This window comes from Saccostrea cucullata, unplaced genomic scaffold, assembly GCF_032062105.1.
Source record: "Saccostrea cucullata isolate Sc308-1 unplaced genomic scaffold, CSIRO_AGI_Scuc_v1 ctg2303, whole genome shotgun sequence".
NCBI lineage: Eukaryota > Metazoa > Mollusca > Bivalvia > Ostreida > Ostreidae > Saccostrea > Saccostrea cuccullata.
Window position 1 is genome coordinate 79,282 of NW_026919281.1, and position 26,363 is coordinate 105,644.

Genomic DNA, 26,363 nt, shown 5'->3' on the forward strand with positions numbered 1-26,363 from the left:
AAAAAAAAAAAAAAAAAAAAAAAAAAACGGCAACCTTAGATCCAGACATGTCTTAAACTTATAAAAACCCGACACTCTAAATGAAGCATTTTGTCAGTTGGTCATTTGTCAAAACTTTTATTAAGAGTGTTTTGGTAGTATTAATAGCACATGTCATTTCATATTAGTGAAACCCGCCTCATCAGGGGTTTACCTTATGCATAATTTGTTTGTAGCATCGTCCGTTGAACTAAAAAAAATCATTTTCAAATATACATCGGAGAATAAAGATAAGATTAGAACTGCAAGCTAGAGGTAATTCCAGATGAAAAGTTTCTGAACAATGTGCACCAGGAAATGATCACAGTAGTGACCTATATTTTCAGTTGGTGTGCCGCATTGAGAGAGAATTGGCCGACCAAGTGGAATTTTTCGGAGGCTGCATCGGCTCTGAGGGCCGAGTATAGATTTAATTTGCGGTCTCTACTGGAAAGGGGTGACGTCCCAAGATGAGTAAAACAGTCTCGAAAAGGACATTACACAAACAAGAAACGAACAAGCAAAACTATATTGACCAAATAGTGCGTTCTTTCAGCTGCCCGCATAGGCAAAGACTGAACCAAACTTGAATAAACTCTACAATGGGATGTTGGAGATATATATATATATATATATATATATATATATATATATATATATATATATATATATATATATATATATATATATATATATATATATATATATATATATTCTTACTTTGTGTTTTCTCTAAACTGATTTAAATAAACAAACTTTAAGTATATGTATTTCATCCAAAAAGTTATGGTGATGGTTTGTATTTACTTGAAGGTCTGGCGACACGTTCCTCGAATAATTGGAGTTTTTATTTATTTCTTGGGAACACTAGTAATACAGAAATATCTATGACTATTATCCATATGAATTCTTAACTGTTTTCAAAATGCTTTAAAGTGTACCAAACATTGAAATATATGTACATTTAAAGTGATATACAATGTATTTTATTTATATATAATAACACACATTACATTGGTTTCCACATGCATTTTTTTTTAATTTAACAACAGGTATTTGCTAAGTTATTGTTATTGATACTTGTTACATTATTCACTTAACTATAGCTTTAAAAATGATTATTCATTAAGTCTGCAGAAAAGCAACAATTGTAACAATCGCAGTATTTTTTATCATTTCTTTTTTGTTTTACATTGTTTCTTTGTGTTCTGTCTTGTTTTGTTTTTCAATTTTCTTTTGGCTATCGTTGCAAGTTTTTCAGAATTTTCTCGAGCATGAGAATACAACAAACAAAAACGTATATCTTTGTAAGAGTCATACAGTTTTCGAAGTGTATTTTTACAATTCCTGCTATGTCCCATCTCCAAATGACAAAGGAACATCAAAAATAATGCGTATGATTTGTCATACATTACGAAGTCATTCATCGGACAAGCATGAACATCACTTTTAAGATCTTCGGGATAACAACAGCTATTTCTAGGAAAGGATATATTCCATGAGCAATATTTTTCTAAAAGATGCGATATATTACACCTTGGTTTGTCAATATCACACAAGAGGAAACTATTATAAATAACAAACATGAGTATACTATCTGGTAATTTGTCGAGAACATGACAGAGCACTTCTATTGCAGAGTTATATTTTCCCTGGCAATACCACAGTGTGGCTAAAAATAGTCCTGCAGATGCCAGAAAATTCCGTTCCAAGATAAAGGCTGCCTCCGCAGACAGTAGGTACTGGGTAAAACCAGTCAAAACAAACTTTTCATAAAGAATGACCCCAGCTCTTTTCATAAAACTGATGAATAGATATTTCAGCGACGCAATTATTCGTTCGTCTTTCTCATTTTCTAAAAACTGAAATATTTTTACAATGGAAAGCATACATTTTTGAAAGGTTCCCTGGTACCCTTTCACATTCATCAATGCCATAGAAAACGTCATGAGGTCTCGTAATTTTTTTGGGTTTTGCTGAATCATACGAGCAGGATTATTAAGAGATGAAATTCTGGTTACACTTACAAGATAATATGGCTTTGATTTCATGACATCCAAAAGAATTTCTTCAATTTTGCTTTTTTTCGTTAAAGTTGTACCCTGGAGAAAAAGGTTGCATTCTGGGAAAAAATAATTAGGACAAACACCTTTACTAACAAATAAAATTAGGCGTGTAAAACAAATCCAAAAGCAGTAGAGAATATTTCTTGGAATCCAAAAATCGGAATGTATATCTTCCAAAACATGAAACAAAACTGTCTTTAAATGATATGAACTCAAAGTGTCATACATTTCACTATGTTCTTCAATTTTATCATGGATAACAATTTTCAATAAACCATAACAACAGAATTGAACGTGATTTAGTGAATGAATAATGTGTTGCTCAAGAGCACAGAATGATTTAAGCCACTGGATACCTTTAACATCGCCGTTTGTGGGACCTTTTGGAACAACATGCATCACGGTAACACTTTTTTCTAACAGACGTAACTTTAAATCATTCCAAAATGTTGTGGAAAAATTCCTCAAAATCTTATGTGAGGAAATTGGGTGTATAGGAAAGCAAAAGCAAACATCGTATTCCCTCGATATGTATGATGTAACACATGGTCCGTGACTTGTGCTATCGGTGCATTTATTGTAGCTGTATTTGTGACAATCTTCAAAAAACTTTATCCTAGAAACACACTCGGCATCACACACTTTGACAAACCTTTTCATTAAACTAACAAAAGGATAAGGCACAAGTTTACAGAAGCTTGGTTTGCAACCAATGTCACTTGCAATGAATTTAATATGTTTAAAGTTTGTCAATCCTTCTAATTCCATGACAACAGTTTCTTTTGTTAAGGACCACATTATATCAAGATCACTCCAATGAAATTTAAATCCTTCAGCGGCACTTCCAGAAATGAATTGATCACTTATCTGACTAACATTCATCACCTCCACATAGACTCCGTTTATTTCTCTTCGTAATTTAACATCTTCCTCTGTGCCTATTGCAAAATCCAAGTATTTCCAAAGTTCCCTGGTATAGAAATCCATCATTTGTTTAGTAGGAGTCGATCCTTTTACATGAAATATAGCAAAACATGTTCAGGCATTTGATCGTACACTCTTTCCTTTGTTTAACATTTCAAAGGGATTTTTAAATTGCGTTAAATTTCACAAAAGGGCGTAACATAAGGAATAATTTATAATTATTTTAAAAGACATTATGAAGATTCATATTCATTCTAAACTACAACCATGAACTTAATAAACAGTAAAGAGAAAATCGAAATTCGGTCAACTTATCGTTGAGGTAAATGAATGGATTGATAGATATTTACCGTGTTGTAAGCATTGCATTTGTAGCAAAATTTTCTCCTTTGAAAACTGCCTAAATTTCTGTTTCACTTCCTCCATTTTGTCAGGCTGTCACAAATTCTCGCATACTCTCAGGCAAGATCAATTATTCTATTTAATATCCTCCGGTTATAGAATTGCATCATATATATCGATTGCTTGCTTAGGGATATTTAATGGTTGTATAGTGGTATATTTCTGCCTTCAACATACAATTTAAAACATGATCGTGACGTAAACCTTTTGTTTGTGTTGTCCATTCTATAGCTTAGTGTTGAGCTTACTCCCCTAACAATCAATTAAGTCACCTGTATGTGTCCATTCTTTTTGGAAAACTGTCCATTCTTTTTAAGAATGGACAGTTTTTAAAAAAAGAATGGACAGTTAAAACAAACAGAATGGAGAGTTACAGGTAAACCTTTGCATGTGTACAAGAAGGAAACAAAAACAAATTAATACATTAAATACGATTTAATGTACAGTTGAATAACAAAAAGAACTTGGAGATATAGGTTAATCCAGAACACAGTGTCTGCATCGGATCTGTTCGATTTTACACATTTAAGCCCATGAATAATACACATTATTTCAATTCACAAAACTTGAATTTAAATGACACAATTTCACATTTGAATAAGATTTTGGAAGCATCATTTCCTCGAGAAGAATCCATTTTAAGCTTAAAGTAGACTTATATTAAATCCATCATCCAGAAAACTCGTTATTTGCAACACGAAAACGACACTGCTGCAGTGAATATTTCGGTAGAAAATAATATAAATTAAAACATTTCCAGATTTGATTTGATATACATTTTCAGGTCGAAGTTTCGCTCATGGCTATCCAACACTCGCAACACAATTTGCATTTCACCATTATACACTGCTGCAATTAATATATCCTCAAAAACTGAATTCAAAAAAAAAATCTGGTTTGAATTCGAAATATCTGTATTTGTCGTCGAACTTTTGAGGGGATCAAATTTTGGATAATATTTTCTTTAACGCTTACTATTCTCTGTTTCCATGTCAAACTATCACTGGTTGTATGCATCTTTTGGTTTCAATTCGATTTCGATGCTTTAAAATGCTTGTAATGCGGTAATTCGCGCCTTTTTAAGCGGTTAGCTAGCTAACCGCTTTATGGCATGGGCTCCAAAAAACCGGAAACTTCCATAAGGCACTACCTATCGACTTCGCTTTATCGCACGTTACCTTATCCTTCTGCAATCAAAACCGGAAACTTCCACAAAGCGCTACTTATCGACAACGGTAACTTCAGCAAAGCGCTTCCTATGATTTGTATACTGTTGGCGTAATACACCCCCTGGTGAGAGATTGACAATATGCTGTGTATGAAGAGTGGCTATTATAACGACTATATCGAATTCTTATTAGTATTTACCAAAGCATTGACAATACTTAGAACACTTACTTCAAAGAACTGAGAATTAGGTCCTTATTACATGTACATCGTGCGATCGCGATTTATAGCAAATGTTAGTTTATTTTTGAAAGTTGAACGATACGGTTTATTAAACAGCAGGTTGAAGGTTATTACAGACTGCAAAATCATCAGCAAATCTCTCGATCGAGTTTGATTTTCCTTGCCAAAGTATTAAGAAACAGCATTTATTAAGTTAAGTAATACCTGAAAAACGCTTTTATAAAAACACCGAATGCATCTGTAAGTTTTACACTTTTTGTAACGTTTTTATGGAAACAATAGGATTACCTCCACAATGAAACGTTTGTTTTTCTTCTCTTTTCTTCTCTGTCTAATAAACAGATTATAAAAGCTCTGCTCCCTGGGGTAAATTCTCTACTCCTTCTTTGATAATTTATTACAAACGATCATAAGGGATCACTTACTTTTAGTTTTGAAAAAAAAATAATGGGGCACTTAAAGTACATGTAGTAAAATTAATTTTGAAAAAAAATGGAGAAATATATATAAATTTTAATCAGCATTGTCATCCTCTTCTAAAAATCAACCGATATTATTTTCACAGAAGAATAAGGTATGAAAAATTTTGGCAATTAGCAAAAATTTAAAATATATACTTAATATTTATAAGTTTTGAAAATTTGATCAATTCCTAGGGAACGTATTATTTGCTGTGAAAATACTTTTAAAATTTGAATTTGTCTAATTTGTCGATTATTGTTTTTAGCGTTTGAGAAGAATTAAATTAAGATACAGGTGGTTAGAGGCACATTGAAAAGAAATCAGTGTATATTGTTTCACCGACATATTGAAGAAAGTGACACTGGTAACTTCTTAAGTTACACTGATTTTTAGTGTACATTTGAATTTTTAAATACTAGTATTGATTGATTAGACAACTTTCCTTTTCAAGTTTTATTTGAGAACAATATTGCATGAAGAGTATATGGCAAATACACATTATATGTACTTATCTAGACATATTGTGCAAGACTTCTTTTAAATGATTCTCATATACCATTTACTTTATTCGAACATTTACTTGTTTGAAAAGTCAATAAAGTACATTTCATAAAGCTTGATAATCTTGTTTACTCGCCAGTCTTCCCGTAGAAGTAGTAGTTTATAATATTACTAAACGGAAGTATTCAGTATCTGTATCAAAATACAGAATGATCAATGATCGATTTAAGAAGAAAAGCTGACTCCTGAAAGTTCAGGAGGTGGGATCCGTTGCCTAGAAGAAGTAAGCATCCCTCGTTGACAGGTTAATTATATAGCCGCGATGAGCTACACAACTGAAGCTCTCTGATATCAATTCATTTACAAAGTCTCTGCTCAGCCATCCTTTTTTCTCTGACTAGCCAGCTGTAGATCTACACTATCCCAATTCCAGTAATCTAAAGAATTTAACTTGTCATTTTTTTAGTTGTTTGCTATAGTAGGCTTTACAATTACCTAATTTCAGATTCAATAGAGCATAAAAGACAATTAAATTTTAAACATCAACATAATTGTTTTCATCCAGAGAACAATTGGATGCCATCAAGAAAGAACTTTTAAAAATGCACTTCCTGTCTTTCAAACTGAAGAAATCTCATGTTTAAATTTTGAAACATGCATTTCAATCTAATTAAAATTTGTTTAAATGTTCCAAATCCGCTACCGCTTTTGAAACATCTAACATCCCATTCGGGGTCACATCAGAGCGACCTTTCGATTATGAATACATGTACAAGTAAACACAAACACTTTGGCCATGTAGATTCAAGCCTCGGTAAACAATTCTCAAATTAATTCCACGGCTACATATCATCACTATTGATACTGTCTTACGTTGAATTAAAGTAATTTTGGAATAAATTTCATGTATATTCTGCAGTCTGGCATCTGAACGTGAATAATGCAAACGAAAGAGCACAAACTATACAAGATACCCCACACGCCATACATAACACAGCTTTTGCAATGCATATTTTTTTTACTACAAAACTCCTCGGGTGTTTTGGTTCGGTGGTGAAAACAAGAAACCCATCTGAACTATAAGCCAGGATTTCGGAGGAACCATTTTCTTTGGCTAATCGAAGATTCACTCTTACATGACCCAAAATAGGATGTTGTTAGATGTTTGAGAAGCAGTAGCGGATTCGGAACATCTAATTTTAATTAGATTGCATCCATCTGTGACATCAGTTTGGAATGTTATTGGTTTTACTATTAAGTTAAGTATTACAAAAACAGAATGTCTGGGTTTTTTTCTCTGATGACATTGGACAAAGATATGCATACTTAAATATCATCATTTTATGCACTTTTTCGGAACATATTAGATGAAAGCATGCTAACCGCTTTTCAGTACTTTCAGTACTTTGATTTCTCTAATGGGTTATCAATGGGTTATCATACTCTGGTTTGTAGAAATAAATTGAGTCAGATTTTAGACCTCATATATGGATAACTTGTATTTTGACTGAAACTTTGGAGTTTTTATTTTCTATTTCCGACAAAAACAGCTGTCAGTAGGGTTCTGTATGAAAATGGTCGTGATTATCATTGCATCGGAAAGTGTCCGATGCATGGTTAATTTGTGTCCATGTACAGAGAAATGAACATACTAGTAAGAACCAGCTCTAAAAAGAATTATACAAACATTGAAGAGAAATTTATTTAAAATTTATGTAAAATTGCCAATCTTTGACAACATTCACCAAAGTCTGACTCGTTCCGTTGAAGTCAAATTTAAAGAACAATAACTCTAAAAATTGCAAAATCATAAATTTCTGGTTATTCCCCTTTGATGATGTAAAATATGATGTATCTTCATGGGTATTTTCAGGGTATTTTATCGCAACATGATAATTACAATCGGTATCATTAAAAAATTTAAATCCTCATATTTAAGACAGAAACAAATAAATACACGGAACTCGTAAGTTGAAAGAGAACTTATTACCTAAAGTTGTTCGAAGCAAGGTATGTGTCCGATGCATGGTGAATTCAACCTAATTTAATTTTACTTGTAGCATGTCATTTGATTGGATAAAAGATTTTATCCATTTTGTATAACATAACTTGCCTACGTCACAATGAGTAACGTCAAAAAACGTATGACTCTGCTTGACGTTACTTTTAAAAATTTAATCAATGTGAAGCTTTTTCTGGGGAAAAACTGTCTCATTGTCTGCACTGAAATTAAATTATATGGAATGAAGCTTATTTCAACTTATATTATACGATATAACAAAACTTGGGACAGTTTACGCTTTTTTAAAAACCGCTTCGCGGTTTATAAAGCGTAAACTGCACCAAGTTATGTTTCATGTATATCGTATAATATAAGTTGAAATAAGCTTCATTCCTTAAATGAAGTTCACATACTTTAAAGTATTGCATCAGTAGATGTGCGATTTTCTGAACCAGATATGCCTCCTTTGTATAATCTAAACTACAATAAAAGATATATTCTGTACTTCCTCAGTAATGCACCATGCCAATTTTGCTTTGCTATATGTCTGCCAACTTAATCTTCTTCCAGTGTTAGATAAAATCCCACGTCTTCTGCTGTTTGAAAAAAAAATAAATGTAGATTGGATTCGGCATGTCTCTGGTCTGTGTTTACATTGATCCATGGTAACAATAAAAAAGTTAAGGCTCTACGAAGGGAAATACATTTAAAATTTTATTATCTTATTAGTACATATTTAAAACAATCCGATTAAAAAAAAATCTTTGAATTGCAGTTGACGATGTCTAAAAAAACCCTTAACGTGAAAACCATGTGTGGTAGCATCGGTCATTTATCAATTATTTCCATAACATTATTTATTTAACTTTAGGTTTACTTACTTCTTTGCGTAATTTCTTTATCTTCGTATTCGATTTGTTTATTCATGAAACCGGAAGTGAGTGATCTTTTATTTCCAAACGTATTTTATTTCGAGACTTTTCATTTGCTACTTCTAAATTTATTTTCAAATCACATAAGGGCTAACTTTTGCTTTTATTCTATTATTAGAGAAAACCACACATATATAAATTTTAAAACTTAAATGGCGATTAATGGCCATGGCAGCACTACAATTTTCAGGAAATTACATTTAGTTACTGGTTACAATCGTAACCAAGGTTACCGACCCAAATACATTGGGCGATTTTGGCAACCCAAATGGCAAATGGCAAATACATGTAAATGAAAATCATCATAAATTGGGCAAATACATTGGGCGACTTGACAACCCAAATGGCAAATGGCAAATATATGTAAATGAAAATCATCATGAAATAGGCAAATGTAGAAATGAATATGAAATAGGCAAATATACAAATGAAGCTGTTAAGCAACCTACTGGCAAATAATACATTGCAAATGTTTCATCCAGTCTGACACAAATAAGCAAATTGAAATTTCACACATATTGAAAATAATTATGCACAGTTGTAGCGAGCCCTGGGAACAGATGCTCACTAAATATAACCCTATTTAAGTTCAGCTAAAGATTGCATAGTCTTATTCCATCCGTTATACATACAAATCGGGAATCATACGAAAATCAGTCACATGTAAGACAATAGTGATCACTGGGGCAAGATACTCACTACACATATAAATCACTATTCAAGTCCACCAACAGATTGTGGAACGCATTTAGAGAATTGTAACTTCATTGGTGTGGGTACAGTAATGGTTGGTTACATCAACAGCCATCGGAGGTTACAGCCATGCTGTGCGCCATGACGAAGTTAGGTGTTGAGCTAAGACAAGTACAAGGCTGAAAATAGAAAAATCAAGCAGCAGAAAATTGACACCAAACAGACAATTTATTTTATATATTCATACATTACATACAGGGTGTTGGTGGGTGGGAATTTTTTAACACAATGTCAAATAAATAAACAAATTTTTATCTTGAGATGCAGCATATGTCTGCTCCCCTTCATTCTCTAACGGAAAAAGGAAGTCCCAAGGATTCGACTAAAATACCAAAAGTTGAAAGAACGGGGAAATACTAATGACCCGATAACCCTGTTTGGGCCTCTCTAATAACGCGATTTAAATTTAAGCAATTAAATCGAATTATTAGATAAAACAACACATATATAAATTTCTTAAAGTTTAATGGCGAATAATGGCCATGGCAGCACTACAAATTACATTTAGTTACTGGTTACAATCATAACCAAGGTTACCGACCCAAATACATTGGGCGATTTTGGCAACCAAAATGGCAAATGGCAAATACATGTAAATGAAAATCATCATGAAAAGGGCAAATACATTGGGCGATTTGACAACCCAAATGGCAAATGGCAAATATATGTAGATGAAAATCATCATGAAATAGGCAAATATAGATATGAATATGAAATAGGCAAATATACAAATGAAGCTGTTAAGCAACCTACTGGCAAACAATACATTGCAAATGTTTCATCCAGTCTGACACAAATCAGCAAATTAAAATTTCACACATATTGAAAATAATTATGCACAGTTGTAGCGAGCCCTGGGAGCAGATGCTCACTAAATATTACCCTATTTAAGTTCAGCTAAAGATTGCGCCAATGGACACTATGTGTCCACCGCCACAATGGAGGTAGCTGAACGCTTATGATTAACCCCCACCCCCCACCCCACCGCCTCTTTTTACAGAAGGGCAGGGCAAATAAATTAACATTGCATACCAAGACAAATGAGTATAAAACAATCACATTAGTTACATCTATTGTGTGTCTATTTTAGTTTGCCTTACATTATTTAGTCAGTGAAATGGAGTGCCATGGCCATTAAAGCCCACCCTTGACATTATAAAATTACGCAATGCTTTCCTCAAAGTTTAAACAAAAATCTCATTGCCTCGCTCTGACAGGTGCACCCCATCCTCTTAAAGTAGAGTATGATCAACCAAAGTGAACTCTGGGCAACAAATATATCCCCCTTGATGTGCCAGAAGTTTCATTGCAACAAAGCTATGAACTCGAAGCCCGACTTTATTAAGAGCATGTTTGTCCCTAGCTTTATGCCAGATCAATCTAGGTAATATCTGAGACCAAATAATTTTCAATAATTGGTGTTTGGTAACAGAACTAAAATTGAATCAAAAGAATTATTTATGCTATAATGCAATGCACAATATGGAATTTGACCAGTGTCGTTGCCATCGCAATGTAGAACCAGATTATAATTGTGGGGTATCTCCATACCATAACATTAATTTGATTTTTGGGAAGAGATGTCAACATCTCATGCCGCCTTTTCCCTGCCTCCAGATATCAGCTTTAAATGTGGATAACCCAAATTGGACCCCCCCCCCCCGTTTTGTCTAGCATAACCAAAATCATGCCATATTATTGCCGATCCAAAAATATATATTCTTACACCCTCTGAAATATTTGTAAACAAAAATGATCATATTTAAAATGAGATTTTGCATAAAGGTATTAGAAAACCTATCAAGCTATATACAGCTTGAGGTTCTTAAGAAGTAATACAACCAATTGAGTCTTTAGCCATCAATGAATTTGAGGTTGGTATTCTTATTTATCTCTTGTAAGCTTTTGGTCCCCAACGACCTAATTCTTGATATAATTGGCAATCTAGCATCTACAGAACTATGCAGTCTTGACATGCCTACCACCATCTTTTTCATAACAAAGTCTCAAGTACCATCAAGTTTACATTTAAAGCTTGTACCTGACAGATATGTTCTTACCACAGCAGATCTTTGTTTTGTGGAAAGGAATTATATAGGTAGTGCCTGCTGTCCAAACCTATTACGTTAATTCATAATAAAATATTGTTTAAATAAAATACTGTAGTAGATGACAGATACTTTAATGAACACTAGCCATAAATTCTATTATCTATTTTTTATCAGAATGCCAAATCGGATGTGACCCACAAGATAATAAGACAAGCCTTGAACTATATATTGTTTAAAGTTGAACAAGCTAAAAAATGTGATGTCCCTGATTACTTCAGTACCAACCCATTCACTTTGCCTCTTGAAAAACAATCAATGATTCTTAAAGAAAGCACCAAGACTTAATTCTGAATATCCCTGCACTGTCAGTAAATAATTGGAGTTGATCATCATCTAATCAGTCAATTTGTGGAAAGTAACAGCAGCCATTAAACAAATCTAAAAGAAAATAAGCCACACTTCCAAGTCCTCCTTAGCCACCACAGAAACCCTAATAAAGTGATGTGGTTTACAGACCCCTTGCATGATGTCATAAATTATGCCTAGTGAATGCCCAGCCTGACTGAGTGACACACAAACAAAAATTCGACAAACCTATAAGAGCCTTAAATTTCTTTAGAGTAACCTTCTTTCTTGACATAAAAATGTTGATCAAATCCTTTAAACTATTCTACTTCTCAACTGGGATTTTTAACATCATTTCAGTCGAATATAACTCAAAACCCAAAAAGGTCAGGAGAGTGGAAGGCCACACTGTTTTATCATCGGCTATTGAGGGGACACCTAACTGCTCGCATAGCCCCACAAAGAATGACATGAGTTCTTCACATGTATTCCTACCTGCCCTACCAGGAAACAAAAAATCATCTAAGTAATGCACAACAGATTTCTGTCCAGATTGTTGCTTCAATACCCATTCCAAATATGATGAAAATTCCTCAAAAAGACTACAAGACACCACAAAATATTTTAAAACCTAAAAACTCAAATGCAACAAAAATCATCTAAGTAATGTACTACAGATTTCTGTCCAGACTGTTGCTTCAATATCCATTCAAATATGATGAACATTCCTCAGAAAGACTACAAGACACCACAAAATATTTATTTTAAAACCTAAAAGCTCAAAGATCTGCAGGGTGAACAGGAAGCATCCTAAATGCACACTTGAGGTCCATTTAACCCATCAAGGCCCCTTACCCAACAAACTTAGTAACCTAACCGCATCATGTAATGAGGAGTAATTGACTGAGGAGAAAGATGGATCAATAAATAAATTAACTAACACTCGAGTTTTCCGGTTAAGATAAATGATGAATCAACCTAAATGATCCAACTTTTTTCGGTACTAAACCTACAGGTGAATTAAAGCCCAAGACTGGGAAAGGGTCTTGAATGGAATGGGCCAGTAACTCTTCCAACATTAATTTTTAAAACTTTTTTTTTCAGAATTCCAAGCTCATTATCTCTAGCTGAATTTAAATTAAAACAATTAGTAGCTACCCTTTGGACCACTGTAATTTAGAAACCTTCATAAAACCCCTTTGGCAAAATTTTTGAACTCTTCCTATTCTAATCAGAGTTTTGTAAATAAGCTGCAAGAACTTCTACTATAACTGGGGAATAACCTAGGTCCTGAAGATTGTGGTGCACTGGGGAATCATGCTCAAGGCTGGGGTGGTCTTGATGAAGGTCCCTGGTTCCTGTATTATAATGGGTATCTCTGACCTGAAAAATCTCTAGAAGCATATTGATATTTAGCAGACGAGCCTTTTTACATGGATAAGGCCCGCTACAGTTCAAACATTTATGTAAATAATGGCAATGCTGAATGCTGTTTTACACAAACCCGATAATTGTTACAGTCATAGCATTTAACACCCCCCCCCCCTTTGAAGGTTTTTGCACCGGACCAATAAACGATGGTACCATGTACAGTAGCTAAAGCTCCTGATCAACTATTCTTCATGAAACACTTGAATTTCTTGCAATTCTCATTCGAAATTGCTCATTATAAAACTTCCACCTTATTCTGACAGCCTACCTGCTAGCCCCTAGACAAACAGGTGGATGTATTTAAACAAGTCAAAAAAGAAATTCTGTAGAGTGTACTGTGGCATAAACTTAAGAGAAAATCAAAAATGCATCAGTCCATTGCTGTACATGTGTAATTTTAACTGTAGCCCATTTTGGTTCAATTAATACTTGACCATTAGAGACTGTTAGTGTTCGCTTATCAACCATCGGGACCGGATTGGATAGAAGCTGTCCTAAATTATGTATTCGGCCTTAACATATTTTGTTTGATTTATTCTGTAGCAATTGCCCCCAAACTAACGCATATACCATCGATCTCATTACCTGTTGTATCAACATGAATGGCAGTCTCTACATTGACATATCAGATTCATTGTTGGAACTAGTTGAAAAAGTATACCACACTTGTCGTAACCATGGTAACAATAATGTCTGTACAGGGTGTGTTTTCCTCTGACGAAACTTCTGTAGATTCGACTGATCCAACTTTTTGGTTTAGGCCCACCCGTAGGTGCTGATTTCCCCTTCGCGGGCTTGGCAGCAGGTTTAACTCTAGGCATTTTCTGAAACTACCGACTTTGGAATAAGAAATAAAATATAGAAAATGAAATAGGTCTTATAATAAAGTTATTATTGTTATTATTATTTTTACTATTGACTCAGCATTACGACTTAGACACTTTTGTTAATAAAATCATTATTATTATATTTTGCTCAAATATTGACTAAGCGTTACGATTTTTCTGTTTTATATTACGCATGTGGTTTTTCAAAAATCGAAAAACATCCGAAAAGTCATCTACATAATGATGCAAATACACACGAAAATAAAAATTGCTAGAAACATTCTCCTTAAATTGCGTGCATAACATGAATTTTTTAACACAATGTTAAATAAATAAACAAATTTTTATCTTGAGATGCAGCATATGTCTGCTCCCCTTCATTCTCTAACGGAAAAAGGAAGTCCCAAGGATTCGACTAAAATACCAAAAGTTGAAAGAAAGGGGAAATACTAATGACCCGATAACCCTGAATATGGGCCTCTCTAATAACGCGATTTAATTTTAAGCAATTAAATCGAATTATTAAGAACAGTATTTAAAACCGAGCACAGCCGTGCTCTGGGCTTCTACTGAGCCAAACCTTGCATCAAGGTAAATATCAGGAGTTGCCTCACCCCACTTTACTAACTAAATTTTGATTATTAATTCTTTATTTTTCTAACTTAGTTCTTTATTTTTTTTTTTCATTTAGTTATTTTTCTAGAAAACCACATTCATTCCCCGGGATTATTAATTTGTGTTTGGAAGTCTCATATACAATTGTTAAACTTTATTAAATATTTAAAACTTTTTATTTATTTATTTTTTAATTACAAGCCTCACTACAGGCAGACTCAAACTTACCTGGAAAGAAATCAAAAGGATTAATAAAGGTATAAACACTATTGAAGGGAACATCTTTTTAAAAAAAACACAACGCGAAGTACGAAACTTATACGTTAGTAGTGGCTGAATGCCAAACAACTACACATGTGTAGTAAATATACCGGGAAATCTTTCTAAACTTTATTCGATAATTTCTCATTATGACGTTGCATACGATAAGGTCGATTTCTATCCGACGAGGCTCATATATTTAGCATATAGGTCACAGTCAAGGTCACAAGGTCATTGACTTTGGTGTCATTTAATAGAATTTGATTAGTGAAGTACGCATACCAAATATGAAGTCTCTCTCATAGTTCAAAAGTAATGGTGAAGGTTCAAAAAGGCTATAGAATGTAGGACACAGTCAAGGTCACAAGGTCATTGACCTTGGTATCATTTGAAAGGGCTTAATCAGTGGTGTATGAATGCCAAATATTAGGTTTTTATGGTTCAAAAGTTATGGTACAGGTTAAAATTTGCCGACAAAAGAAGCTATAATTAGCGTATAGTTCACAGTCAAGGTCACAAGGTCATTGACCATGGTGTCATTTAAAATAGCTTCATCAGTGGTGTATGCAAACCAAATATGAAGTATCCATATGTTATGGTTCAGAAGTTGTGGCGAAGGTTAAATTTTGCAGAAAAAATATATTTTTAGCATTTAAGTCACTGTCAAAGTCACAAGGTCATTGGCTTTGGTGTCATTTGAAAGAGCTTATTTAGTGGAGTATTCATTTTAAATATAAAAATCTCTATCTTTATGGTTCAAAAGTTACGGCGAAGGTTAAAGTTTGCAGACAAACATACAGACAGACAGGACAAAAACAATATACACCTCGGAGCTTTTGATCCGGGCGCATAACAATTTGCACCGATACAGAAATATGTAGACAAAATATTTTGCTCTTTGATTCGTTCGCGGTATGACCTCTGATCCCCAAATATTGTTGATACTGAATTGAACATATTTTCTCTTCAATAGGTTCATCTAAGAAAGATATTTGCAAATTTAAATATTTCGTTATGAACTTATTTAGAGGTCAGAGGTCATAGAGCGAGGAATCACTCGGATCTTGGTTTCCGGAACTACCGAGTTAAAAACGCTAAAAGAAATAGAATTACTGAAACATATACTGAAAGGAAAAAGAAACGCAGAGTAAACTTTTGAGGTGAATTTAATTCATTTTTCTTTTAATTTTTTTCAGTATTCCTATCTAACTTTTAAAATCATCTTTCAAAAAGATATAACCAAAATCCCAATTGATTTTGTCTTATAATTAATGTTATTGAAGCTCATATGACGATAACACACACACCCCTTAAATTGAAAATAGAAAACTCTCATTGTCTTCAATGTCTCTCCGGCGCATCTGTCATGAGCCTTATTTCTTCTTTGCATGGAATTCATCAAAGTGTTTATTTTTCAATCTATTTTTTTCTTTCTTATTCTCGTGTGAACGCAATGATTATAATAGTCTACTGTATAAAAGGCAGTTTTAGGGGCATTAAGGTTGCGAATAAAGAATAACCCGCTCTGCTTAGCGTTAACGTCATCGTCACGGTTGATTGAAAACCATTCCAGGCCCTCTCTGACAACGGGTTACAAGTTTTCTGGGGGAAAATTAACAAGACACTACTTAATTACCCGTTGATGCCTTTTTCGTTAATTGGGCAGTTCGAAAACCAGACCCCATCAAACTTCAGTAAACCGTACCAAGATTACAAGAAATTCATATCGTCTCTAAATATTGAAAAACAATGTGCATACCTCAGGTGCATCAACATTGCAACAAGATTTGTTGACAAACTCGTTGTCATCAAACTGCACGTTTTTTTTTTTTTTTTTTTTTTTTTGCTTTTTCATAATTTTTACGGTTGAGTAATTCTGAACACTAATTTTGGTGCACAGTAACTAAATTCCTCATCTGACCAATTTTCGTAATTTTCTGTTATGCGGTCAAAAATTTTTCAAATATTATATGCTACCCTCCGTTTCTTTTTCCTTTCAGTATATTAGGTATTTTTCATTCAACAGATGGTCAAAATATTTTCCTTTGGTGTGAAGAATGTTTTAATACAACATGTATAAATAGTTTAAAATTGAAACCTTAATGTCTTTGCAATTATGTAAACTAAAACAGGCGATATCACCGCTTTTGACTTCAAATATTCAGAGCTCATAAAATAGTAAGATTATTCTCAGTAGGTATAATAAATCTTACTTGTTAAAGATGTATTCTTCTCACATTCGAAAAAAAACGTGCATTAAACTTTCCACATGCTTATATTTTTCTGAAAGTGTAATATCCAAGGAATAATTTAAAGACAAGAAAAGTGTTATGTTAGTGTTCATCTAAGAGAGATTTAACCCATCGAACATAGGCCAAAATAGAGCATGGGAAATTTCATTAAAATGCTATTAGACAATAAAATACCCCATAAACTTATTAATACAATCAATTTTTAACTTACATTTGCTTAGATTTACTTGAAATTATTGCAAAGTTGATTATTAAAGCAAAATATGAGCAAATAAATACCAATTAAATAAATTGTGCCCCAAAATGTTGTTCACCAGCCTCAAAATTAGGCAAATTTTTCCTTATAAAATTGCTCAAAAAACCAAAGAAAAACATATTTCTACAATTAAACTTTTTAAGAAAATTGCTGTACACTTTCTTTAGGTATTATGGCTCCTTTTCATAGCATGAAAAGTAGGGGTTTGTGCACATATAAGAAAGTTTTGATATTTTTTATATCACCACCCCCAATTTCTTTTCAGCGTTTAATGAAAATAAATCAAGGCATTTAGGCATGAAAAGTATGTGTTTTTATTCATCAAATATTCAAAATTAGTGTGATAATTTCAGGTAATAATTACAATCTTGTTAAGAAAAGCTCTTTATGAACAAATAGTAATCAATTAACACATAAAACTTCATAATAGTTTGTTAGATGTTCTCTCCTTCTCTTGCCCTGCGGGTTCCAGATTGGGTTCTGGTTTGTGGTGTTAGATGGTGGCTTCCCTGGGATTAGTCAAATCCAGTCCCACTTTCTCAATCTGATTTGCATGGTTTTCTCCATCTGATTTTAGTGGTTCTAAAACCCTGCTCTCTTCTAAAGTTCTTCATTTGTGATTCTTATGACAACAAGACTTACCTGAAAAAATTATTTTTAGAAAAAAATAGATTATAATTACTGGTAATAACATTGTTCAAAAAATGTAAAATCATTATTTTGTCAATCTTTGTTTTTATGAACCCATGCCTGTATTTTAGAATCAAATAATTTCTACATGTTCTAATGATGTTTCAGAAATATTCCATTTTTTAACCCGCATAGGCCGCCATAGAATGAAGCGACCTAGTTTCTTAACGAATGTAAACAGCTAAATATTATAGGCCTAGATGTTATCTTATCATTTTCGTACGGTATGTCCATAAATTTTGGATAGATATTCTGCATTTACAATATCAAAGGAAATTTATCATATACTACGAGCTAAAGTTGCAATAAAAAAGATAATACGAATGCTGTCGTATGTAACATATGTTTATGCTACGTTTCAGTTTGCGATCTGGCAGTATACTCTGTATTTTGAAACTTTTGTATCTATAATGCTTAAACATTGCCATTTTCAATAAGTTTGAAAGCATTGTTAACCTACATTTTCACTTTTCCATTGCTACTGAAACGTCGTCAACACACTTCGAGAACGGCGCTCGCGCTCTTGGCTGGCATGTTTGGGGACCGCTTTCGAGAATGTACCTGTAGGCCTAATTGTGATATCGGCAATTTTTTTAAATGTTTTAAAATTTCCTTCGGTTGGCTCTTTAAACGGAGTGCCATTCGACATTCCTGTCGCTTTGAAAGGCTCGATCCCGTCTTCTTCACCTCTCGATCTTGTCGATTTCACTTGTCGACTTTCTTAGGCCTATGTCGTAAATATCGTATTTTTGCACACGTCTTGGTCATTAATACAACATAGAAAGATTTTTTATTTAAAAATAAATATAGTTAAACATGAAAATCATAAAAACTTTAAAAACTTGTTTGTAAATTGTTATCAGTTTGAATTTTACGACATGTTTAAGTACGAAGACCCACTTGGGGTAAAATGATCAGAAGAATTCGGTAGAGTCTATAACATAACCTAGTCCTGGATTTCGGGAATGTTATTTCCGGTATGGTTTTCACATGTATAATTTTCTTGAACACCGAACCCGATTTATTTTTGTGACATTGAGGCGGGGAATCCAACGTGGAAAAGGTTGGGGTATGCATATCTCTTTTGAATGCCGTTATCCTTTCATCTCAGAAGATGCATGAAATAGACGAAGAAACAGGGTATGAATTTGTATGAAGTATAATATAGTGAATATGCGGTATTGAGGAAAATGTTAACATCTTGATAAATTTTTTATGAAGATATGGGTACTATGGTACCCATTTTGATTACTTTTTGAAAAAAGTAGGGGTGTTAAATAAATATTTAATTTTCATTATTTTTATTTTTCGTATCCATAGTGACACTTGGAAAGACCTGTTTGATGGTGAATTAACATCACACTCTGGGTTTGTGACATCTTCCACAAAATTGGACAAGTTGATTATGCAACTTCGTCCAAGTTCCGATGTATAAAAAATTCCAAAGAATTTGGAAAAGATGTTGGTAAAAGCTTGTGGCTATATTTTATTATTCAATGCCAATTATGCTTTATTTAATACTTTAGAAATAGTAAACACTTTAGCTCACGGGAACCATAGGGTAAACGTTATGGTGTCAGGTGGTTACATTTAAAATCAGTGTTTGACCTGCAATGGTTATATCCTATGAGGTATGCTTGGAAAATGAAACTATGCAGGTTGAACATGTGCTTATGAAAGTTTTTCGATATAGTCGTTCCAGTTACTCCCACCCTCCTCTATATTATAAATTTTTAAAAATCTATTTAATTTATATACACCTAATTTTCTTTTGCAATTGCTATAGATGTAGGAAGAATTGATAACGCCCATATTAGATTTGTGGACACACAGTGAAATGCTGAACCCCTAATAGAATATGATGCCATCCCTTTCATCATTATGGGTAAAAGAGTCCTTGAATGTCATCAGGGATATGACAGAGACAAAAGGAACAACGAAAAGAAAAAAATGAAATCAAGAGAAGATGTAAGTATGCATAATTTATTCTACTACTTCAGAAAAAAAGTCCATTCATTAAACTTTACTTTAAACTTTAAACCAGTCACGGTTCAACATACTCCATTCACTAAAAAACAATAATCCAGTCTCGGTTCAACATACTCCATTCACTAAAAAACAATAATCCAGTCTTGGTTCAACATACTCCATTCACTTAACAACATAACCCAGTCACTGTTCAACATACTACAGGCACTAAACAACATAACCAAGTCATGGTTCAACATACTCCAGGCACTAAACAACCTATCCCAGTCACTAAACAACATGACCCAGTCACTGAATAGCATAACCCAGTCATGGTTCAACATACTACATTCACTAGAAAACATAACCCAGTCTCAGTTCAACATACTCCAGTCAGTAAGAAACATAACCTAGTCTCGGTTCAACATACCCCGTACAGACTTATTTACTGTATACAGGGAAATTTTCGCCCCTGTTTTATTTTCGCCTCTTTCGCCCTCTCCTTGATTGGGCGAATTTAAAACGGGACGAGTTCAAATTACACTGCATAATTTTTAAAACAGAACTATGACTGGGCGAATTTAAAACAGGACAAAATTGTTCACAAGTTCAAAAGGGCGAAAAGAACACGGGGAGAAAATAACCCTGTATACAGTATTTTGAACCGTGACTGGGTTATGTCGTTTAGAGACTTTTATATCTTGAACCGTGACTGGGTTATGTAGTTTAGAGACTTGTTTATGTAGAACCGTGACTGGGTTATGTAGTTTAGAGACTTGTTTATGTAGAACCGTGACTGGGTTATGTAGTGTAGAAACTTGTTTTTATTGATCCATGACTGGGTTATGTAGTTTAGAGACTTGTTTATGTAGAACCGTGACTGGGTTCGGTAGTTTAGAGACTTTTTTATGTAGAACTGTGACTGGGTTATGTAGTTTAGAGACTGGTTTATGTTGAACCGTGACTGGGTTAGGTTGTCAAGAGACTTATTTACTGTATACAAGGAAATTTTCGCCCCTGTTTTATTTTCGCCTCTTTCGCCATCTCCTTGATTGGGCGAATTTAAAACGGGACGAGTTCAAATTACACTGCATAATTTTTAAAACAGAACTATGACTGGGCGAATTTAAAACAGGACAAAATTGTTCACAAGTTCAAAAGGGCGAAAAGAACACGGGGAGAAAATAATCCTGTATACAGTATTTTGAACCGTGACTGGGTTATGTAGTTTAGAGACTTGTTTATTTAGAACCGTGACTGGGTTATGTAGTTTAGAGACTTGTTTATGTAGAACCGTGACTGGGTTATGTAGTTTAGAGACTTGTTTATGTAGAACCGTGACTGGGTTATGTAGTTTAGAGACTTGTTTATGTTGAACCGTGACTGGATTAGGTAGTTTAGAGACTTGTTTATGTTGAACCGTGACTGGGTTATGTAGTTTAAACTTTTTTATCTTGAACCGTGACTGGGTTAGGTTTTTAAGAGACTTTTTTATGTAGAACCGTGACTGGGTTATGTAGTTTAGAGACTTGTTATGTAGAACCGTGACTGGGTTAGGTAGTTAAGAGACTTGTTTATATTGAACCGTGACTAGGTTATGTAGTTTAGAGACTTATTTATGTAGAACCGCGACTGGGTTATGTAGTTTAGAGACTTGTTTATATAGAACCGTGACTGGGTTAGGTAGTTTAGAGACTTGTTTATGTTCAACCATGAGTAATGTTGAATAGTGACTGGGATATGTAGTTCAGTGGCTGGGTTACACTGTTCGGTGACTGGGATCTGTTGAACCATGACTGGATTAGTAGGTTTCCCTGTGTATCGGATTTTAGTTTCCAATGAACTTTTTTTTATGAGTTATGTGAGTTATGGCACAGTTGAACATTTTATTAGGTTATGTTGAACACCTATATCATCATATATTGCTCGTTGAACGTTATTTTATTTCTAGGACCTAATTCCTTTTATCCAGGTTCACATTTAGAGACTAATTACCTAGCGTTATATGGGCTGGATTCCTTATAACAACCTTCTTTTTGTCTCGGTAGATTAACATACTTAATCAAGTAAATAATATTCTGCAGTACGTGCACATCCCAAGTACTAAAGTAGGTCACTAGTTCTACTTTGGCATGCTTGTGTATAGAAGTGATACTAATAGGTCATGAAATTTAGTATGTTTACTATTAAATACCACAAACTTGGTGAAATCATTTTTTCGCTTGGATGTCATAATATTATGTCTCCGATTAACGATTGACAATCGAATTAGTTGCCACACATCAACATGTTTACAAAAGTATATTGCATCGGGATCGTATATGTGTTCTATTACATAAAACCATACCGGAAATAATATTCCCGGAATCCAAGACTAGGTTATGTTATAGACTCTACCGAAGAATTCATCCTTAAACAAGGAATTCCTGAACTGGACTGCTGAACACCATTGTAGTAATTATTGAAATGTTGGAGCGAGACGAACTTTCAAGACCAAAGAACTTCTAGGTCATTGCGCATCACAACATAAGAATACGGCAGCCCATTTGTGTAATAACTGCAATTTAATTGGCATTTTTTTCATCTCAGATGTAAATATAAGTGATAAACAGCAATGTTAAAAACTTTACTGCTAAATTTAAAAACTTTACTGCTAAATGAACTTAGTTGGTACGAGATCAAATCTACTGAGATGCCCATGAACAATTTAGTACATTTCCCAGAGAACTTTTTAACCTTGTTGTTTATTTCTTAAATAAAGTAATTTTCTTACTTTTATTCCGTTTTTCTAAACTTATTAAAATTAACAAGCTTTAAGTATTTCATCAAATACATTAGGGTGATGGTTTATGTTTATTTTAAGGTCTGGCGATACGTTCCTTTATATTATGATTTTTTTTAATTAAATTTCTAGGCAATGCTGGTAATACAGAAATCCCCATAATTATCATCCTTGTTACTTGTAAACTGTTTTAAAATGCTTTAAAGTATATAAAAAATTAATATAAGCATTTAAAGTGATATACAATACATTTTGTTTATAATTGTAAACACGTATTACAATTTGTTTCCACCCGCAAACTTTCTTTGAAATATAATATCAGGAATTTCCTAAGCTAGTGTTGTTGATAAATTACACTCTTTTCTCAAACATATGTTTGATGATCATTCGTTGAGTCTACAGAAAAGCAACAATTGTTCAAGCACAGGATTTTTTATTATTTCCTTTTTCTTTTACATTGTTTCTTTGTGTTCCGTTTTGTTTTTTAATTTTCTTTTAGCTATCATTGCAAGTTTTTCAGAATTTTCACGGGCTTGAGGAAACAAAAGACGAAAACGAATATCTTTGTAAGAGTCACGCAGTTTGCGAAGTGTATTTTTACAATTCCTGATATGTCCCGTCTCCAAATGACAAAGAAACATCACAAATAAAGTGTATGATTTGTCATACATTATGAAGTAATTCATCGGAGAAGCACGAACATCACTTTTAAGATCTTCGGGATAACAACAGCTATCTTTGGGAAAGTACATAAACCATGAGCAGTATTTTTCTATTAGATATGTAAAATTACACTCAGGTTTGCCAATATCAGACAATAATAATCTATTATAAATAATTCCCAACGTTGGGCTATCTGTTAATTTGTTGAGAACATGACAGAGCACTTCTATTGCAGAATTATATTTTCCATGGCAATACCACAGTGTCGCTAAGAATAGTCCTCCAGATGCTAGAAAATTCCGTTCCAAAATGAAAGCTGATTCCGCTGACAGTAAGTACTTAGTAAAACCAGTCAGAATAAACTTTTTATAAAGAATGACCCCAGCTATTCTTATAACACTTATGAATAGATATTTCAGCGCCGCAACTGTTCTTTCATCTTTCTCACTTTCTAAAAGCTGAAATATTTTTACAATGGAAAGCATACATGTCTGAAACGTTGTCTGGTGCCCTTTCACATCCTTCAATGCCTGAGACAATGTAATCAGGTCTCGTAATTTTTTTGGTGCTTGTTGAATCAAACGAGCAGGGTTATTAAAAGATGAAATTCTGGTTAAATTTACAAGATAATATGATAAATTGAACGTGATTGAGTGAATAAACAATGTGTTGCTCAAGAGCACAGAAAGATTTCAGCCACTGGATGCCTTTACATCGCCTTTTGTGGGACCCTTTGGTACAACATGCATCAAGGTAACACGTTTCTCTAACAGACGTGATTTTAAATTATTCCAAAACTTTGTTGAAAACTTCCTCAAAATCTTATTTGAGGAAATTGGGTATACAGGAAAGCAATGGCAAACATCGTTTCCCGTCGGTGTGTATGATGTAATACATGGTCAGTGACTTATGCAATCAGTGCATTTATTAATGCTGTATTTGTAGCATTCTTCCAAAACTCAATCCTAGAAACATAATCATCATCAGACACTTTGCCAAACTTTTGTGGATAACGTACAAGTTTACAGAAGCTTGGTTTGCAACCAATGTCACTTGCAATGAATTTAATATATCTAGAGTATGTTAATCCTTCTAATTCTATGACAACAGTTTCTTTTGTGTATGACCACATTATATCAAGATCACTCCAATGAAATTTAAATCCTTCAGCAGAACTTCCAGAAATAAATTCATCATTCATCTGACTAACATTCTTCACATTCACATAGACTCTGTTTATTTCTCTCCTCAATTTAATATCTTCCTCTGTGCCTATTGCAAAATCTAAATATTTCCAAAGTTCCCTGGTATAGAAATCCATCATTTTTTTAGTAGGAGTCGATCCTTTTACATGAAATATAGCAAAAACATGTTCAGGCATTTGATCGTATTCTCTTACAAAACATTATTTTAAAAAAAGGATTTTTAAATTTGTGTTAAATTTTATCAACGGGCGTTTATAATTTTTAAAGAAGTACGAGTATGTAGATTTATACAAACATGGATTTAAAAAACAATAAAGAGAAAATCGAAATTCGGTCAACTTATCAATAAAGGATCGCTAAATAAATGGATTTAAAAATTATTTACCGTGTTGTAAGGATTGCATTTGAAGCAAACGTCCTCCCGTTAAAAATTGCCATGTTGTCTTTTTCAATTCCTCCATTTCGTCAGGCTGTCACAAATTCTCGCATGCTCTCAGGCAAGATCATTTGTTCTATTTAATATCATCCTTTTTATAGAAGTAAGGAATTACATCATAGATACATGTATTGACTGTTTGTTTGGGGACATTTGCTTGGTAACTTAATGATTGTATGGTGGCATATCTGTGTCTTTAACATACAATTATGTTTACTTGCGAAAAAGGAATGTTGAGATGTCTATCATTTTTATCAGCATGCAAAAAATTATGTGACATGCATTTTATTATTCTCTGAATTTAAAGAATTTAATTCTAAGGTAAACTAACTTACTAACGTCATTATATGACATCATACAAGCAAGGTGCTTCGAAACACAGGAGTCCAAAGTTTTTACCGTAACTTTAGTTGATTACAGTCAAGGATGAGCCATCAAGGTGGACAAAGGGCCAAGCACGGTCCGTAGTTCTCAAGCAGCTTAGATTATTGAACTTAAATAAATAGCACAAACACTCCGGATACTGAATTAGTCACAAAATTCTTCTGACCAAACCCAAACCTATTGTTTTTTTAGTCGAATGTGGGTATTGGGGGGGGTATGGTTACGATTAAATTTTCAAACTCCTATGAACAGAATTTATTGGAAATGCGACTAGTTTATATATTTACATGCGAGATAATAATGTAAATATCTTGAATATTACATGTATGACAACATGCAAGATAATTGTGTAGACATGCAAATTATTTATGTCAACATGCAAGATAATATTTCATAGAGATCTTTAAATGACGGTATAAATGTAAACAATTAAACGCAATATGAGGATTGATTGTAAGTTACGTAAAATATGATACTGTCTGATCCCCGAATAGGAGTAGAAAAAAGAATCGATGGCATATTAAAAAAGGGCGCATATTATAAATTAATCAGTAAACAAAGGGTAAGATCGAAAGGGGTAATTTGAGTCCTCAAATTAGAAGAGCCTCGTGTAATCGGTGGTCAACATGCGGGTATCAAAATACAAGTGACCCGCTAAGCTGACCAAGTGACCTCATACCATCCTTGGCTAGACGTAATCTATTCATATTTTGGCAAAAACGTGGAT

General features: G+C 33.5%; 1 protein-coding gene across 1 annotated transcript; it reads right to left on the minus strand.

The window, feature by feature from the left end:
* Positions 1-1,441: 1,441 nt before the first annotated feature.
* On the minus strand, positions 1,442-25,361 carry LOC134228912 (uncharacterized). The gene is made up of 3 exons (XM_062710612.1): positions 25,202-25,361; positions 1,613-3,094; positions 1,442-1,497 (listed from the first exon to the last, which is right to left on the minus strand). The coding sequence occupies exons 1-3, from the start codon at positions 25,275-25,277 to the stop codon at positions 1,442-1,444; spliced, it is 1,614 nt and encodes a 537-aa protein (XP_062566596.1). The 5' UTR covers positions 25,278-25,361.
* Positions 25,362-26,363: the final 1,002 nt, after the last annotated feature.